Genomic DNA, 19455 nt, shown 5'->3' on the forward strand with positions numbered 1-19455 from the left:
GCCATCAGCAGCTTCTTAAACTTCAATTTTTCTTAAACACGCACTCCATCCTGAATCAATCTCTGTACTCATCTTTTCCAGCCAAACCTTACCAAACACACCCATCAGCAGTTTTCCATCCTTGCTCAAAACGATCAGGTTTCCCATCAGACCTCGTTAAAGCGAGCGCCACCTCTAGCTAATCTGCTCGCCGAACCATTCCTGGATCGCGTCGTACTTATTCCCCGTACGTGACGCACCACCGAAAAACACCGACGCCATGAGAATCCGGAGACAGATTGGATTCGATCCCTCCCGGTCGCGTCCCTGAGGGCATGTTCAGCGAGCTCGCGTGAGCGTGCCAAGGATAATCGCGTCCTCGACGATAACAACGTTATCGACGAAGCAATTTGAGTACGGGGTTCCTCGCTAACGATTAAGCGGTACAATCAACCGATCGTCGCGACTGACGGTCAGAGGGACGCCTGGCATCGTCGCAGGACGGACCGTCGGTTATACGTCCGCGGATACGGCGGAGCCTGTGGTCCGACGCTGGTCGTCGTTTCGTATCTACGGACACTTAATTAATTCACTTTACGCCGGACTCCCCGTTTGTTATGCGGGATAGGGGCGCCTAAGGACCCCGAGGCAGTAATTGATTCAAATGCCTTGAGGGTATTACTGGGCGCGGAAGACGGTGTGCGTGTACCCAATATCGTCTAAGTTTCTGACCGAAACGGTCCAAACCGCGGGAGCGTTAAGTGCGATTGACTCGTGATGTGCAACGTGTGCTCTGGAAACGTTCTGACAAATTTTACCGAGCTGATAGAGAACTCTGAGAGAAGACAGAACTCTGAGAGAAGACAGAACTCTTCGAAATGTTGCTAGAGCATAATTGAAGATGTTTCTCAATCATTTTAGGGGATTCTTACAGTTTGGCATATATAGTCCCATAAATATTCTACCTTCTATGTCTATTGAAGAAATTCGTTTAAATTAAATGGTAGGTTTGACGTTTCCAAACGTATGTTTGGATTAGTGTGTTAATGTAAGATTCTTTTATATGCATTTACTTGTTTCGTTGAAAATTCTATTCCTTCATATTAATAGAATATTGCTGGGTACGATATTAAATAAAAATTGCATATCGCAAATATTTCTGAAAGATATACAATCAGTCCCATAAGTATTCGTACCCTCTGTTTATTGATGATGTTTGTTTAAATTATTATAATTATATAAAAATATATGCATGTATGAGATTATAGATGCACGTATCTGTAATGAAAAATTCGTTTGGTAATATCGAAACTATTATTTAATTTAGTCAAACTTCTTCAATAGACAGAGAAAGTACGAATATTCATGGGATTGACTATATCTATTTGTACTACTGTGGAATGTGGATAGTAGCAACTTCGATTATTGCACGATAACACAGAGACATAATAAATGTTCCGATTAATATTGATGGAAAATACTCCTTTGCTTAATTAATTATTTTCTCCGCGAGAAAGAGTACTACGACGTTTGTGTAAATTTCTGTCGAAATCTCATTAAATTTGCAAAAAAAATAGACTGACATCGAAAGAAAGAGTTATTGTATCTAAGGGCGGTCAGGAAGGGGTTAAGAAAGTTTGCAGCAATATCCATGTGCGTGCAGGATAGTTAGATAACTCACAGCTGGATAATAGGAGACGATCCCATTCGCCCTGAGGCCGTGATATCAGTTATTGGTATGCTCGTCTATTAGAAACTTGGGCCAATATCAATGAGTCAGGAGTCGGACCGTACTAACCGTTTCGAAGGGGATGCCATCGAGATAGACCGTACGCATCAAGAGGGTCGTTACAAAGGGCCGAATCGCAGCGTTCGTCGTGTAATACCGCGTGATATATGAATTTAATTAAGTAATTACGCAGAACCACCGTGTACATTAATCACGGCATCCGTCTTCTCTCTGTGGCCCGCGCTTTCTCCGACTTTCCCTGACTTCATTGTACCGCAAAATTTCCAGAGCGCGCCGCTGTTACTGTTGGGAAAAGTTTCGTGCTTCGGACAACTCAGCCCCTAGAGACGATCGTTTTAACAGCGACTCTTTTCATCCCGGAATCCCTTTGTACCGTAGCTGAGGGCAAAACTGGTTTCGCAGTTCCTGTGCTCTGGTGTACGTATATATCTATACTGATTGTGAGAGTTTTTCTTCTGCTCGTTACACGTCTCGTTAAACGACAAAAAGTGAGCGAATTGTGCTGATGGGATATCGACCCACAGCGTACACGTACGAGTTGTCCCTTTTTGGTAACAATGTGCACGATTTTAAACGTAATTGTTTACGACATCAACCCTTAAGCATGTTTGTTTAACAATCGCTGATCCTTATTAAAATAACATAAAGTTAAAGAATTTAAACACTACTGTGCAACTTTGGTAATCATCTATCTCAAATTATAAAATAACTGGCTGACCGAACATGTTGCGTTAACGCACCTTCGGCATCTTTGATTCTGACTTCGAGACGTTTCCGTGGAAAGACGGAGAGAAAGGCGATTCGAGGGGAACAGGCACGCTCCGCCCGAGAGAACTAATTTCATAGTTTTAAGGGCCACTGGAATTGAGCTGGTTCGGGTCATCGCTAATTGGGTGCTGTAACGGCTAGATTGCGGTCACCTTGTTAGAGACCTCGTCGACTTTACCGCGAAAATGTATCTTCCGACTGGAGAACGAACCTATCTACTTTTACACGCGTCTCGTTCCCGAAATATCGCATGTTTGCGTGGAATGGTTCACAGGAGATGAACAAATTCGAACAATAGAACAAAATCAACGTACAGCGATATATTTTCCACCTTTACGCAAATAAGAATTTAGCAAACAGCGTACGCGAAATTTATACAGTAATCTTAATTTGTAACTGTTACATTTATCTCTGAATATCCCACCACAAAAAAAAGAAAAAGAAAGAAAAACCACCGTAGTACCTCTCGTCTTCCGAGTTTCAATCTTACCGCAATGTTCGCGCCATCCACGAGCATTTCTTCCTTAATTTAAGAGCGTTCGACAAGCGAAAACAAATTGGCGAGAATAGGAAAACATTTCCAGTTGATTGCAGGAAATATCCGGAAACCACCAAAGGGGTTTCACGGAGACGAAGAGCGAGCGGGAAAGGGGGATAAACCAGGGGACTTCCGAAAACAGTGATCACGTTTTTTTAATTAAACCGAAAGTCAGACCATCCCCCCCCCTCACCCACCCCGGAGTAGAATCGTCCGGACAATCGAGTCGGCCGGTTTAATCACGACGTAATAATGACGGCAGATAAATTAAACTGGACCGTAACGCTGTCCGCTCGAACAGCCCCTCGAAGAAAGATCGCGTGCCGAAAACAAAAGACCGACAAAACGATTCAATAAACTTCAAGAACACGGGAATCCACCAATGTCGAGATTAAGCTCAGCAGAATGTGGAAATCGATTCTTGTAATCCTATATCATTTCCTGCGACAGTTTTAAGGGTAGCTTAGAATCTGCGAAATGCGTCATCTATTATTTTTTGGAACATTAGGTGTAATAATTGAAAGAAAGTATTGGTAGTTGAGCGAAAAGATTGTTGGGCAGGTGATGCAAGCAATGGTTTGATTCTACATATAGTAATTTGGAATGATTACGACTTGAATTTTTGGGAAATGTTCGAGCTCTATCTTCAGAAATGTAATAACATAAATATAAATGCAACGAGACTCTATGCAGATCATTGACAGGGTATTTTTAATTTCGATAACAGTGTCTTCATTTTAGACTCCGAATTTTAATCATATTTAGATCGTATTTTTCTGTAATATTAATATGCCATGTAGACATTCTTTATTCAGTCTTCTATTAAATATTAATAACAATCACGGTTCAGAATGAGCATTCGTTCGAGACATTAATCGTGAGAAATTTGTCAATATTTTAATATCTATTGATTTGAATAACTAAAAATTCATTTCTGACAACAGTTAAATTCGAATCGACCGTCACGCGGTTATTGTTTAGCCTTGCCTGCACTCTTCTTCAGCATCGAGCCGCGATCCGCGACCCACAACCGTAACAGATATGCGAGAGCGCATTCTTCGATGATCCTTCAACCGGAACAATTATTTAATTTTAAAACAATTAAATTTTGTATTTAAAATTTGTACAATATCTGCAGTGTCAACTTCCTGGCTACATAATTACTCATCCATTCTTCGGGTCATAGATAATCGTGAGCTGGCAAGAAGCGAAGCAACTAATGTCCCAAGTTAGGCAAACAGCTAATGCTGGCGTAGCTATCGGCGTAAATATCGCGAGCGCTGCCACTATTATTCTTAGAGGAGCTCCGTCCGATAGTTTCGCCACGGTATCCTGGTTGTCGGGCTAGATAAACACTTATCAGGACCAAATTGACGATGAACTAACGCTAAAGCCATAGTCGATCGTCGATTGTACGCGTCGTAAATCCGTATTATCGTCCCGCGGTTCGATGCAGTTGCCGTTATAACTTTCTCCCAGATCTAAACAGTTATTTGAACTTCCGTAAATGCGGTTTACACGATGCTCGATAAACAAAGAGGAAAAGATCGCTGAAGATCTTGCGGAATCATTTTGCGAACGGAGATTAAGAGATTAATTTAACGAGTTTCGCGCGGTCTGATTTAGGGTCTCGGAGTCGCTGCGAAGAAGGACGTTTTAAACGAAGGCAGGGGACCATTTTTAACGCAGCACTTAAACGCTGGAATTTATGCAGTTAGCAGCGTAGTCTAGGTCTGCAAAATTCTCTCTAGGACAAGTACTCGTTGTCCCATGTAAAATTACAAATATTGCAGAGCTTAATAAATAATTGATATAACAGAATTCAATTGTATTTTTCAAGAAAATCAATTGAAATAATCAACATTAATAGTATTATTCAAATGTTAAAATATATACAATTATTATAATTGATCAGTCGGAAAAATTGCAAATAAAAATACTTTATCCCTTAAATGCTCTAAATTTCTAAATTTGACACCGGACTTTAAAATCGAATTGTACACCTGCAATTGAACTATTCGTAATATTTGGCTGTATGTACTGCATAATGTTCTTTCGAACAAAAGTTAAAAAAATAAACGTCAGCTGTCGCAATTGTTCAAATAATAAATACATCGATATTTTCCTAAATTTAATTTGGAAAATCAGGCATCTAAGGGTTAAAAATATAGAACACACAAAATCACCAAAGAAAATGGGATTTCGACTATAATACAGTCTAAGTATGGACTCCCATTATCCTTATTGTGTGTACGGTGACGTCACCCAGCTTTCCCCTATCCAAAATTCTCATCGTATACTCCGTCATCGCAAACAACGTAATTCTCAAGAACCCCGCGAGCGAATGGAGACAAATGTGGTTTATAGATCTAGCGCACAATCGGGCGCATAAATACGAGTCGGGTAAACAGCACGTGTACGGGTATTTAAGCACGAGTACGCGTTTACAGACTGTCGATACATGTTCGCGCCTGCCACCGTCGACCTCCACATCGACAAACCCCAGTGAGTAATGCGTCGTAGATAACGAACTGGAATCCCGTCGGAATCACCGTTTACGGTTTCAATATTCCCAACAGTCCGCAACATCGAACAAGCGAAAACACAACGTCACGGGAGCGTCGAGCGGATCGTTTCAGTGCCGAACAGAAAATGTTGCGCGTGTGCTGGCTACTTCCGGCGCTGATTTGCACAGCGTGTTTGATATTCTGCTGCGATGCCTGTTCCCCGGATATCGGACAGCCGTTGGACTTGAACGAGGTAGGACGACGTCGGTGATACATAATTCGATATTAATTTTCGCATTGATAAACACCGACACTGTTGAATATTAGATAATTCCAATCACTGATAGTAAAGGTTTTTAACCCTTTGCACTCGAGAGGTGACTCTCAGTCACCGCTAGATTTCCTTTAGGTTTAATTTCTTTGGAACTCGAAGTGTCAATAAAATGATTTTCGTTAAGGCAAGGGTGACGTGATTTTCCGATCACAAATTAGAGATCTCATTCGAGAAGTCAATCGAACCTTAGCATTCGTGACAATAGAATTAGAACATTCTCTATTGTCGAGAATGCATCTCGAGTTGCTGACAGATACCAGAAAAAAAGGCCACGAGTGCAAAGAGTTAAAAGTCTACAGCAGTGGAACATTTTATGTTAAATTTACAAAGGAAGTTACAAACGAAGGAAACATTTTCTTAAGTATATAGCTACGATTGATACGACAGAATTTCTCCAGTGTCTCTGATTTCCATAGCGTGATACAGGTTTCAAAGTATTGTTTATCTCGTTCGAAGTACACGATCCTCTAAATTGCCTCGATGAGCATAACGCTAGTCTAAGTTTGCAAACACATACGGTGTTTCGTACTCGTAATGATTCGGGAGACTAGTTGATTTGAATAGCGCCGAATGGAAACGCGATGTTGTCTGTTACGCGATATCTGCGAACCTGATGCAGTTATGCTGACACGCGTAAATTCGTAGGCGCTGGTTGAACGCATCGTTTGCACGCCTGCATCGTAGGTTGTCAATATTGGATCGCTACGCGCAATCGTAAACGTTAATTTCCAAAATCACGCGCATACGCACGATCCTAATTCGAATTTATACGCATCGATGGGAGAGGCGAGTTACCATGTAAAATACAGCCGAATCTGTTTCGTTGTGACATGAAATTCTGTAAACTAAAACAGTGGTCGAACTTTTTAAAACAAGGTGAAAGCAAGGTTTGGAAGTTATATACTTCCAATATGCTTGCAATTCAAATAAATCATAATGAATTGAACTTTAGTTTTCAGGACAATGGTTCTTCATAGCTGGCACCCCGATAAACCAGAGTTTGAGCAGGTGTGGTAGATTTTTAGCGAAAAGGACGTCAACGGATACATTTAAAATACAGTACACAGCTGTCAGTCACAAGAAGAATATTCCGATCACTTTCTACGTTGATGGGAGCGTCAAAGGAAATAAAGTTGTTGGAACGTGGCAGCTCCACGGATCGCAACGAAAACTAGGCAAGTGCAAATATTGTATTTGGTAGAGCTTATCTAGAAAAACAATTTTACCATTCTTACGGCTTGTATTTTGGAAATTTCAAAGTTCAACTTCAATGAATTATATCAAAGGAGGAACATAAAGAGAAAAGAATTCCTAGCAAAAATAGTCAATTCTAATTTGGACCTGTAACAGGCCCAGGACGAAACGTTCCTTTTCTTTTCTCCCCTCTCTCGGCCTCCCTCCACAGGGAACCACCACCACAATAGAAATAAATAACCCATTTTATACAAAGATGAAAATCACTTAACTAGAAGATATTCAATTCATATTTAAGTCGACGATAGCTCGGTATTAAGAAAATCTTGGCAACGTTTAAAGGAATCAAAATCATTCTGGCATTTCGAGAAATACAAGACATTAGAAAGAATAAAGTGACTCGTCTAAACAGTTTCCCATAAAGTCAATAAATAACAATTTAATCTAGGCGCCAATTGCCATCAGCATACCTATATAACCTAAACATTTGCAATGCTTAAGTTCAGAATATATAAAACTAATATTTTTATGTTCCTCCTTATACGAGAAGGCAAATGTTTACATCGATAGAAGTTCCTGCTATGCTTTATTACGCTAGAGGGATCAATGATCTTCCTTATCTTCCTAAAAAAGGGACGAACTCACGCCGACTGCGGGTCAATAACTGGGGAGAGCACGAAGTTTACTAACTCTCGAATTTTATATTCCCAGGACCTTTCAGGCACATCATAGTCTACGCAAACTACAGAAGCGTCCTCGCTATGGCAGTTTGTTCAGAGGGTACGACGCTTCACCAACCGGAGTACAAGTTCGCTATGATTTGGTCCCGAGAGAGGAGTCTGCCCTTGCCGATCTTAAAGGAGCTTAAGTCCAAACTGGGAGCATACATTAATCAAGAGGAAATTCGGTTGGTGGATCATGGGAACTGTTAAACAAACCATAAACTTTCATGCCAGACCGCGTCCTGTGACAGGACGTTTCCCTATAATTCGCTTATATGTAATTTACGTGCGTCGCACAGAATAATGTTGTTACTTAGATTGGGTTATAATCTATTCAAGCAACGATTGGAACGATTGCTCCTACGTACAAATTTGTTTCAGTAAAATGTCGTCTTAACAAAGTGTATCATTTTAAGGAATTAATTAAAATTTTATCGAAGTAAACTTAACTGCAAGGAGAAAAATATATAATGTATAAATATGTAGTCCTTCCAAGCTGTATCATTTTAAGTAATCAATCAGAATTTTATCGAAGGCGAAGTAAACTTAAATGCAAGAAGAAAAACATATAATTTATATAATATTAATAAATATGACTTATATTAATTATTGATTGTTGTAACTGTTATTCCTGTTACTTTTAAATCCATTTGTTTATTAGAAATACTTTATCCTTATTATATATATATATATATTTATTAAAAAAGAATAGTAGCAAGAAAATACTATAACTTGTAAAGACTATTAAAAAATACCATTGCTAAACCAGACGATAAACCCAAAGTATTATAAGAATATAATAAATAAAATTACAGTATTAATTTCGGAGCCACAAGTGTGTAGTATGTACAATATTTAAAAAAATGTAAATGAAAATACAGTATCTGCGTAGTAATTTAGAAACCACAATTTTAGAGCATAGCTATAAAGACCACCCTTATAGAATGAATCATTCGAGGAGGGTGACGCAGTACTTACTCGTTGAGCTCATGAAATATTCGAGTAACAACCAACTGAGCCAGAGCATCAACACCTGCGGTCGGAATGGCATCTTGGAACATTTCACTGTGCTTCTGCCCATGGAACATTGCCCATCATGCGAATTGATGATGAAACTCTTATAAATGATTTACTTTGGTAAATAAACGAAACATCGTCCACGGAATATTTGATAATTCAGTTAAACTATATTTACACACGCCAAAAATTCAATTCCAATTAATAAGAGCCTAATTGAGAAATGTTACATCTACGACAGAACTTTATAGAATTTTTATTATTCTATCTTCTTTACTTAAGAACAGAACAAACTTCTTGGATTATATTATTCCCGTAATCGTTCTAAAAATTCCAAATTATTCCGGTGATCCAGAAACGCCTCTCACATCGAACACTCCTAAAAACTTCGTCCAATATTACACGTTTTCGGTCCGACTTTGAAATATACCGCTCAATTACGCGCACTCCGTTCGCCCAGTTAATGAAACGCAATTACAACTATCGCTGTAACTACCCGTGCAGCAACGAGCATCGATGCGCCAACTCGACGTGAAATATCGAGTGCAGCGCATTGCTGGAATGCGAGAGTAAACTCGAAGATCGAGTATTCCACAACGTTGAAACCGACCGAACACCGACAGCCGGAATTGTTCAACTATTTTCCAAGTCTCACCCCCTGCCCTCACCGATTCTGTTTTCATTCAAGCCGTCCCCGGTCAGGTCGACCTGCAGATTTTCGCCACAAAGCCCCTATAAATCCCGCGTATCACAATGACCGTGTCCGTAATAAATATTGCAGGCGAGCACCTAATGGGGAACGCCATTTCGCCGCGGAGTTCGATGATATTGTTTATGGAGACTACGTACGGGAACGCGATATAATGGAAATTCCAGCGTCCAGCCGACTATTTATGGGACACCGTCATGTGGTGCCCATTGCCGTACACGACGAACCCCTACGGCCTCCCATGGTATATAGGCCACGTGACCATCCCACAGGGACAGCTACCACGCGCTCTGTCTACCCTCGGTCACCCTCTCTGCTGTTTTATGCCGTTTACTCCCTTTCGGGGGTCCCCCGTTTGGCTTTATAGAAAGCTTTCCGAATCGACGTGGCTCTACTTGTCCGATGAGCACCTTGGAAGATGGACAATCAACCTAATTAATACTTGGCACTCGAGAGGTGGCTATCGGTTACCGCCAGATTTCACGCAGTAAATCAACCAGCAATGATGTTTGTTTAGGTTTCGTTTCTTTAGAACTCGAAGTTTCATAAATAAAATGATCGGAAGTGAAGTAAAGGTGACGTGACTCTCGAATCTCAAATTAGTTTGAGATTTTCAAAGTCTGTTTAACACGTTGACTGCGACGTTCGAATTCGTGGTTGCTACCACGCGGCGGAAGAAACGGAAGGAACGGCAAGTAGCAACAATAGAGATTGAGGAGCAAGACGGCGGAAAACACAATTTTTCTTTTCCAAGACTGAAACGGCCGAGAAGGTAAACAGACGGACTAATGATGAGCCCATATGGCAAGTTTCAAGTCGAAACATCGAAAATTCAAGGGTGGAGAGCGTTCTACAAGGAAGAAAGGATGAAACCGCCGTCGCTGTGGCGAGAATTACAGAACGCACATCGTGCGTCCTCTGCAGTCAACGTGTCAAGCTTAGTGTTCGTGGCGATAGAATGCTAAGAAAGTATCTCGAGTTGCTGGTAGATACCAGAGAAAAAGGCCTCGAGTGCAAAGGGTTAACACTTTAATCACTAACTTATTTAAAAAGATCCTACTCTTAGGAAACAACTAGCAACAACTAACAACTTCTACGTTACTATGCACGATCTGTCTCAGAAGTTTCTGAATTTTCTTCGAGTGGTGCACTTCGTCAGGTTGATGTACCTATTCTCCACATTTTAAGAGATGTGCGACATCAATTTAGATCAAATGCATTTGGTTCAGAAAGTGATGATTTATAATGGAAACTATTATTGTACTACAGATGAATCCTGCTTACCGAGAGATGGCTCTCTTTGTAGAGAAAACACCCCATATAAAATTCGTCCATACAAGTGTGTTCTATTGGACAAAGAGTGTCTTTCTAGATAAAAGGGTCTTCCTGTCCTATTATTCGAAGGATATTTTTCCCCATCGAGACAACGCTTTATAATTAAGTCGATTCTAAAGCCTTCCTGCAAAGCATTCACTGTGACGTCACTCGACCATTCACTATGCTATTAATGGCATGTCACCCCATACGGTGTAGGTAACCGCGCTTATATAGAGATATATGTATGTACAGGCCACGTGACCGCTCCGCCGGGACACCCATTAAACCGACCCTACGGATCATGATGTCCCATGAACATCACTTGAGGGCTCCAGAATTGTCACGTTCACAAAGGAGACACAGGTGCAGGCGATCAGGGTTTTCAAGAGGTGCCACCGCCGCTTAATTCGACCGAGGTACTCCTCAGGCTACCCGTCGTCTCGGTTAATTAGAGGAAATGAAGTATAATAATGCAAGTGTCACGCGAGCTGAACTTTTCTTTCACGAAAGAAAGCTCTGTTTTATGAAGTTCATCCCTGTAACCTTGGCACGTTTACAGTCAGCGATGCAATTTTAAGATGTAAGAAATTATATCAGGAATATTTATTAAGCCATCTTCTAGCTTCTAAACAGAATAAATTAATTTTTTGATTATTCGTTTAACCCTTGGAACCCTGATTTTCCAAATTAAATTTAAAAAAATATCAATGTATTTATTAGTTGGGCAATTTTTATAGCTGACGTAAATTTTTTTTAACTTTTGTTCAAAACAGCATCGTGCAATACATAGAGTCAAATATTAAAAATAAATCAGTTGCAAGTGTATAATTCGATTTAAAAATCCGGTATGAAATTTGGACCTTACGGCGTTTAAGGATCAAACTAAATATAGAATACCTACACATCTTTAAAGTAAAATAACAAAATGAAAAAGTAAAATAATAATAGTAGAGAGTGTAAGGGTAGCAGAATGGGCAACTATCAAAGGGAGTAAAACACGTGTAAGTTAAAACACCGAGCATGTTCGGTGAAAGATGACGACACTACACGTCAGTTTCACCGCGTTTCACGCGTTCGCTTACACTCTTAGCACCGAGACAAAAAGCAAAGGATGTCTAAACGTGTCGAGGTCAGGTCGAAGCGCGCCAAAAACATTTTCCACTTCAGCGTACTGCTGCGCCCAAGCCCCAAGGGTTATAAATAATGCGAATGCTTCCTCCGAACTTCAAAGAATCTCCTCTCCTCTTTGCAATATTTTGATTAATTTATTTCAGTTTATATATTCAAACTTGTATGTCTCCTTATTTTATACAAAGTTACGATTTGATCGGAATTACGATTACGATTGATTTACGATTCAATCACTGGAAGTCTGTAATATGCTGATAATACCCATAAAATATTCTACGTAGGTTTAATAATAAACAGTTTCTCAAATGTCAAAGGTAATGCTTCTGTACATGCTACAAATACTCGCGCCGGATACACGATGGATTCGAGTTCCGTGGAGGATGTCGCGATAACTCAATAACGAAATTTCAAACTATTACATTGATAAATATATAAAGTATAAGCAAAGACAAAAATAAGAGAGGAATGAAATATAATCTGGAACTTATCAAAAAGATATAGATTTTCAGAATTTCTATTAATGTCTACATGATCACCCTGAACAGGAAGGAAAGGACTATAATATCTCGTTTTGGTACTGGTCACACAAAAAAAAGAAAAAAGAAATATATATATATACATGTCGAATTGAGTAACCTCCTCCTTTTCGAAGTCGGTTAAAAATCACACACGACTACATCCTCACAAAGAAGAACTGCCTCGCTGCACCAATTGCGATAACCAACTTTCGACGACCCACCACATTACGAATGCAGAAAGCTCGATCATCACAGACGAAGAAAAGGCACGGAACCAAATGCAGCACTCGGTCTCAAAGGACCGCACGCAAAACACGATGAAATTCTTCAAAGACACCAAACTATAAAGACAAAATCTAGCCTAACAAGGAAACCTAACAGGACTAGCATAGTCGCTCCAAAATAAAAGAAAAGTATATGCACGGTAGACATCGTTCCTTCGACGTAATTCCAATTACTTTCTTTGAAAATATACGAGGACTCGCTCGAGTTACCAGGAAGAATTAGTAACTGGATCAAAGCACGATTGATGGGGACGAGTTAGATTAATTTGTAAGAAAGCCTCGAATGTTCTCGAGCGTTCGTGCCAGGCCACGTGACCTCTTTCTTGCAATGGCGCCCCATCTTTGGCGCGCGCCGATAATCTTGTCAAAGAAAGGAGGCCCTCGAATATAGCAGATTTATGCCACGCGTACATGCCCCCATGTAATACATAACGTGCCGTACATACTATTTACTGGTCCGTCGAAGGGCTCTCTGAATCACCGGTGTTCGAATCTTACAAGGCTTTCGCGGATTAGCGCCGAATTGGCGTTCCTTCTTTCATTTCTCCCGAAGGGTCGCATTAATTCCTGAGAACCTCGTTTAAGAGAGCAATTTCGCATCGCGTGTCAGGCTTTGTGCTCCGAAAGCACAACATTTATTATCTGCGGGTAGATTCAGGATATTTGTTTAACCAAGTTTTAAATATTCGATCAAGGAACTTTGATAATTATCGATATATGCGGCAATTGTTCCTTATGTACAACTTTTGTATATTTCATACATGCTGCTTCGATCATACAATTTTTGTAATTCAAATTATACGAATTTCTTGTGTACCACCAACTAACGATTATTTTATTTATCGATAATATGTCACTCAAGTACGCCTGAAGGAAATGTCTAAACGTACGAAGAAATGTAGTCTGAATATATTTGTATCTCAATCCTATTATTTTACAAACATTGTAGTACATTTGCTTCTTCGTTACTTAAATTTAAAGTATCCCTTAATCATAAGAAGAAATATAGTCTGAATATATTCCTATCTTAATTCTATTATTTTACGAACATTGTAGTACATTTCCTTCTTCGTTACTTAAGTTAAAAATATCCCTCTTAATTCATAAAAAGAGACATTTGAATCTCACGCGATTAAACAAGTTTAAACAAAATTCTCTATCCAAGATGAAAATATTACAAATATTTTTCACGTAGAAGATTACGAAATGTCGCAAAAATCCTCGAAATCAATCTTAACAAAGATATTCAATTAAAAAATTGTAAAACCTACACGCGATGAAAAACTCAAATAGAATATTTCTAGGCATCGCCTTCGATCGCAGTATCAATTTTAACGAATCGATCCAAGCTATTCCAGGCCAAAGTGCGGCGAAATGAAGTTCTGTTGTTAATTGCTACGGCCGATGCGCAGTATCCTCGCCTAATGCTCGAGGATAATGACCCCAATTTACTAGGATTTTTTCGTAAGTCTCCGTAGTTGTGCGGCCGACATCATTAATTTCGTGATTTTGGGATTCTATTTTCGCGATCGAAGGGTGATATAGGAGCGTGTACAGCGGAGATAAGGGTGCGTCCGCCAATGACGGAATATCGCTTACTGCAGTTCTCCATAGCCTCCCTCGCCCATGGGATTACGTCCCCTAAGCTACATTTACATATACAGTCGGAGTGCTGCTCGAACTGCCGGCTGGTAAAAGGAAAGAATTCAATAAAAGACGAGCATCGGTCCATTGTCTCAAAGTCCTAAGCCCGATAGTCTGAGATCATGGATCTTAGACTGTGGAAGAGGGTCCAAGTCGGATATATACGTTTTGCAAGAAGCTTCCACGTAATTATATAACTGACGATGACTCACGAGCTGATTGATTGGACTAATTTGGATCGACACGAATAATTTATTATTCAACGTTCTCAACACAAAGAGAGATAACATTGGCCTTGTTTAAAGTATATAAGGAAATATAGTACACAATGTGCTTCAAAGATTAAACATACTCATATATTATTGTTAATCTTATCTCATTAACGATGCAATAAAAATATTATACAGTAATGTAGAACGAGAAAAAGAGAAAAGAAAAATTTAAAACAATGGTTGGAATTGTTCAAAGAGAGAAAAAAGAAAGGAAAGTAGTCGAGGATTAATTTTATATACAGTCAGTGTAAAGCCCATTTAAAATAAATGGTTCCTGTACGAATACTTATTATTACACTAACTGTAGATAAAATAAGGATCGTGTTCGTAGAAAATAAAGTAGCCATAAAATACGAAGTTGCAATAGGCGATACAAAAAACTATTAAACGAAAAAGATGAATATATGAGCGCCTTAGATTACTCGTGTCGGTTTCCACACTATAGAATGGAAACCTATTCTGTTCCCCAGTGACAGTTTTCTAATTAAAATTTCGTTCCCATTTTTCCCCCGAATAGGTAGCTGACAAGTGAACGAACCAGCCCAGAAAGGAAACAATAAAAATCCATCGGCTGGAGCACGTAGAGATGATGCGTCGATACCTCGAAACCGTATTAGGTTCTGTCAGGGACCAATTTTAGTTCGTCAGGGGAATCGGTTGATTTTAATTTGGCTGTCACAGCCTTGATGCTCGTGTCGGTGCGCGACAACTTTCTTTCCACCCGACAGCCTTGAAATTCGAACGAACATCTCTTGGAACAAATGAGAAGGAAACGGCAAGGAAAATGTATTCTACCTTCAACCGAATGATATTTTTCACACTGCGGCACAAAAACGAAGAGAAATATCTTATAAGGAAATATTGACCTGAGAATCCTTTTTTTTTTGGGTCTGAAATATTTTTTCTCGGTAAAAGAAATTTCTACAAATGCAGATAGCACGACGTATGTTTTGCTAATTTTTATTTCAAAAAAATTTAAGTAAATAAATGAAACTAAAACGTTTTACACGTTTGTTTCTTCTCATTTATCATTAAGAAAATATTTTGCTTGTATTCGATAGGTGGCTTTGATTATAAACCTTAAATGTTTGACATCGTTAAATATAAATAGAATTTAAGTGAAAAGCACGCGTACATACTTTCAAGCGTAATTCTTCGGAAGGAACGATAACAGACGCGAGCTTAAAAGCAGAAAATCTTCTCCCACGTTAAAAGCCATCGAAGGAATAATTTAAGCGAGTGGTGGATTATTCCTGGTAGATGGATCACTCTACTCCAGAATCTGTTGGATCGTAATAATTTACTCTTAATGATTCATTTGATTTATTTTTAACGCTGGAGGTGTGGCCCATTGCCGAAGTAACAATAGTAAAAAAAAGGTGAAAGAAGCAGAATTAAGATTTAAACCATACTAAAAACGGAAAGAGCAAGAGAGAGTAGATTAAAAAACGGGAACATGATATAAGAGAAAAACGATGCAAAATAGAAGGGATAAGGGACGGAGAAAATGCAATTGAAATAGCAAATGTGTTGATGAAAAAAAAGTAGGATAGAACGAAAGAGGGAAAATAGAGTGATAGAAGGAGGGCTAGTGGAAAGAAAAATGGCGTCAGGGGGGTGTGAAATGTGCGTATACTAAAGTACGGCCAACCTTTGGAAACTTACCCTAAATAAATATCCCCTACTTTTTCTTTCACGGCCTTTAACCTTGACAAATAGTATTACACTTTGGAGTGCGCGTCAGAAGTTTGTATCGAACTATTCGAGTCGTATATCGTGACATTAATAATTAATTTATACTCTTTCTCAAATATGTATGAAGACAATTAACATATTGCGGACGGCCCTTCCGTTTTTCTCTTTTTTTATGTGTTAACTATCTTATTTGACATCGTGATACAAAATTTGAGGATTCAAGCCAAATACGTACAATAAGTTGTTAATTTTTAAAAGTATTACAGCCAGTCCCATAAGTATTCCCATAAGAGGCTTCATGTTTCCAAGTCAATTTTCCATTATAAATATATACATAAATAAACTTCACACATATATATATATATATATATATATATATATATATATATATATATTTATACTTACACTTGGAATCATGAAGCATTCATTTAATTGACTCACTTCATTGACAAATTTCTTCAATAAGAATAGAAGTTACGAATACTCATGGGACTGACTGTATGTCATGACTGACTGTTATACTGTATAACATACCATCAAGATGTACATAGAGGTATAATTGATTCACAGAATATAATCAGATAAATAAAATTATACATAAAAGTGTAATTAATTGATGCAACATTGTTGATATAAACGAAGGAAGTTAATTAATTTCCACCAGTCCCAACCAATGCCTACCAAACTTAATAACACAAATTTCCACGCGCGTACAGTTGTTATACATAGATTAACGAACCTAATATTAACGCGTAGTCCAGGAATAAACCATCGACCATCGCATCGCTCAAGTTTCGTTATCAGATCAATGTAGCGGACGCGTATTTTAAAACTCCGAGCGCCTCTCCCTTCTACGTCCGCGCGTCTGTACGTCGCACCTGTAAGTAAAAACGCGCCCTAAGCAAAGCGTTCGCTTAAGCCGAACTTATCAGTCGCGGCACGCAACCATTCGTGACCGTGCGAGCAACCTCATGCAAATTCGTCAGCGTACTAACATCGAACCGTGGAAAAGGAAGGAAAAAAAAAAGGAGAGAAATGGCCTACCCTTCGGATAAGCCACCCTCAGATCGAAGCCGCCTTCCTTTTTGCGCCGCGATGTTCATGGCGAGCGCGTTAAGCCGCGAAATAAAACCCGCCTCACGACTTCGCTTGTTCTTTCGAGGGTGGCAACTCTTGATCTCGGAAGACGCAACAAGCCTGGCTCGTCTGCGCCAGCGTCTTGAGATCTCTTTCCTACGATGATCGTAACGAACGGAACAAAGTGCATTGATTCGCCAGTCGGCTCGCTGAAACGGAAAATTGTGGACCGGCGAGAAGCTATGCGCGGTTCCAGAATTCTTCGGGCAACGATAGCTGCTCGTCGAAGGAAGTTCGACGATTGATACGCTTCAAGAAATCTGAAGTTTCGCAGATATATAGCGTACATGAATCGTATTGGCATTTTTATTTGGCGATAGGGAATTGTTTTTTGACGCGAAGGGACACTTTTATTCTGATTTTTCGTGAGTTCGATAACATCTTTGAAATAAGAAGAAATATTGAGGAGATATGCTTAATCTTCTATGAAAAATATTGTATTGTTTGTTAAGTTTCATTTAATTTAATGTATAGTCACATTAATTACACCCTTAAATATCATATCATTCATTTAACGATATTCTAAAATTTATTCGCACCCCCCTGTGTCTAATAACTTAAATCTAAAGATTCTACGAATCTATTCTAGCTTTGTATCTCATTTCTTTTACAGAAGAGGAATAAATGGCACACGTATGATATTACAAATCAATGCTAAGGTTTCGTATGCGAATGCTACTCTACAGAAAGAACAATATTTGGACACAAAGTAGGGTTTGAGAACCAACTAGCTGTTGGAAGATCACTGGGTAAATCTAAACGTCAGGATACAAATTGAAAGCACTTTGTGCCTTCTGTTGAGTGACTGTAACGGATGCCACGTCTTTTCGAACACTCTCCTCCTGGCCAGCTGGACAGGTTGAATTGCTCGATTTTTCAGGAAGTCTATTTACTTTCTATCCGTAACTTCGATCGACCGTACTCGACCCTTGGTGACCTTATCCTAACTGCCAGAAGGGCGGAATTTAATAAAAATGTCCACGATAATCGAATAAGTCGAGTGCCTATGAAAGGAAGAAAAAAAACTACATCGTTTATTTAAGTATAAAATTTATGGGAGACTAACAAAGATTAATATCACATTAATTATGATATCATGTAGAACTCATGTATTACTTTCTACATGAACATACGAGCTTTCGATCGATATAAAAAAATTGCGTTAAGGTTGCAATTACCCTCCGGAAGAATGTATGGACACAAACAAAGCCGCTCATGTTTGCAGCACCCTTTGATCTTTGCAAACATAAAAGCCTTTTATATGCGTTCACTTGTTTTATTGAAAATTCTTTTCCTTCATATTTCTAATATTCTTATTAATATTCTTGAAAGATATAAAGTCAGCTCCATAAATATTCGTATCCTCTATGTTTATTCATATACATATTTATAAGTAGTAGATATTCATTTAGTAATATCAAAACTATTATTTAATTTAGTCAAACTTCTTCAATAGATATAAACGGTACGGGTATTTATGGGATCGACTATACGTTTAAATTTTAATTATTTCAAAGTAATTCATCCCTGCAAAGATGAAATGACTGAATCTTGAAATAATGTAAACATCAACGTAAATCATTTTGGAGTAATTCGTAACCCCATTAATTCTACCATGAAAGTCGTAAAAATAAGCATTACAAATATTTCATGCGAGTCTGCAGTATTTTAACCGCGCCGGAAGAACCATACCCCTGCGCGTAAGGTCAGCCCTCTATTTTCTTCTTTCCTCTTTTTACACTCTGCGACACGACACGAGGAATGTAGACCATAAAATGTAATGAAATTTCTCGGTCGTGGTTTGGCCGTTCAAACGGTGTCTGCTTCGCGATCAAAGAATCAATAAAATATTTACAAGTTCGCGTTACCATTTCAACCGTATCAAGCAAAACATTCTCTTCTAGTAAATGTAAAGATCGTAAAATTTTCGATTACTTTG

General features: G+C 38.9%; 2 protein-coding genes across 2 annotated transcripts in view; one reads left to right on the forward strand and one right to left on the reverse strand.

Annotated features, from left to right (window-relative positions):
• The window catches only part of LOC128885779 (uncharacterized), a 253435-nt gene that overhangs the window by 90175 nt on the left and 143805 nt on the right, over nt 1-19455 (reverse strand). The gene's annotated exons all lie outside the window — the stretch shown is intronic.
• Nucleotides 5045-8344, forward strand: LOC128885799 (uncharacterized). Its single transcript, XM_054140101.1, has 3 exons — nt 5045-5795; nt 6829-7051; nt 7782-8344. Exons 1-3 carry the CDS (start codon nt 5688-5690, stop codon nt 8000-8002), a joined length of 552 nt encoding a protein of 183 aa, XP_053996076.1. The 5' UTR covers nt 5045-5687; the 3' UTR covers nt 8003-8344.

This window comes from Hylaeus anthracinus, unplaced genomic scaffold (genome assembly GCF_026225885.1).
Source record: "Hylaeus anthracinus isolate JK02 unplaced genomic scaffold, UHH_iyHylAnth1.0_haploid 11981, whole genome shotgun sequence".
NCBI classification, from domain to species: domain Eukaryota; kingdom Metazoa; phylum Arthropoda; class Insecta; order Hymenoptera; family Colletidae; genus Hylaeus; species Hylaeus anthracinus.

Bases quoted from the DNA above. Each gene is read 5' to 3' on its own strand.
- LOC128885799 (XM_054140101.1), top strand. From the start codon at position 5,688: ATGTTGCGCGTGTGCTGGCTACTTCCGGCGCTGATTTGCACAGCGTGT. The intron at 5,796-6,828 runs GTAGGACGACGT...ATTGAACTTTAG, and splicing joins AGCCGTTGGACTTGAACGAG to TTTTCAGGACAATGGTTCTT. The intron at 7,052-7,781 runs GCAAGTGCAAAT...TTATATTCCCAG, and splicing joins CGGATCGCAACGAAAACTAG to GACCTTTCAGGCACATCATA.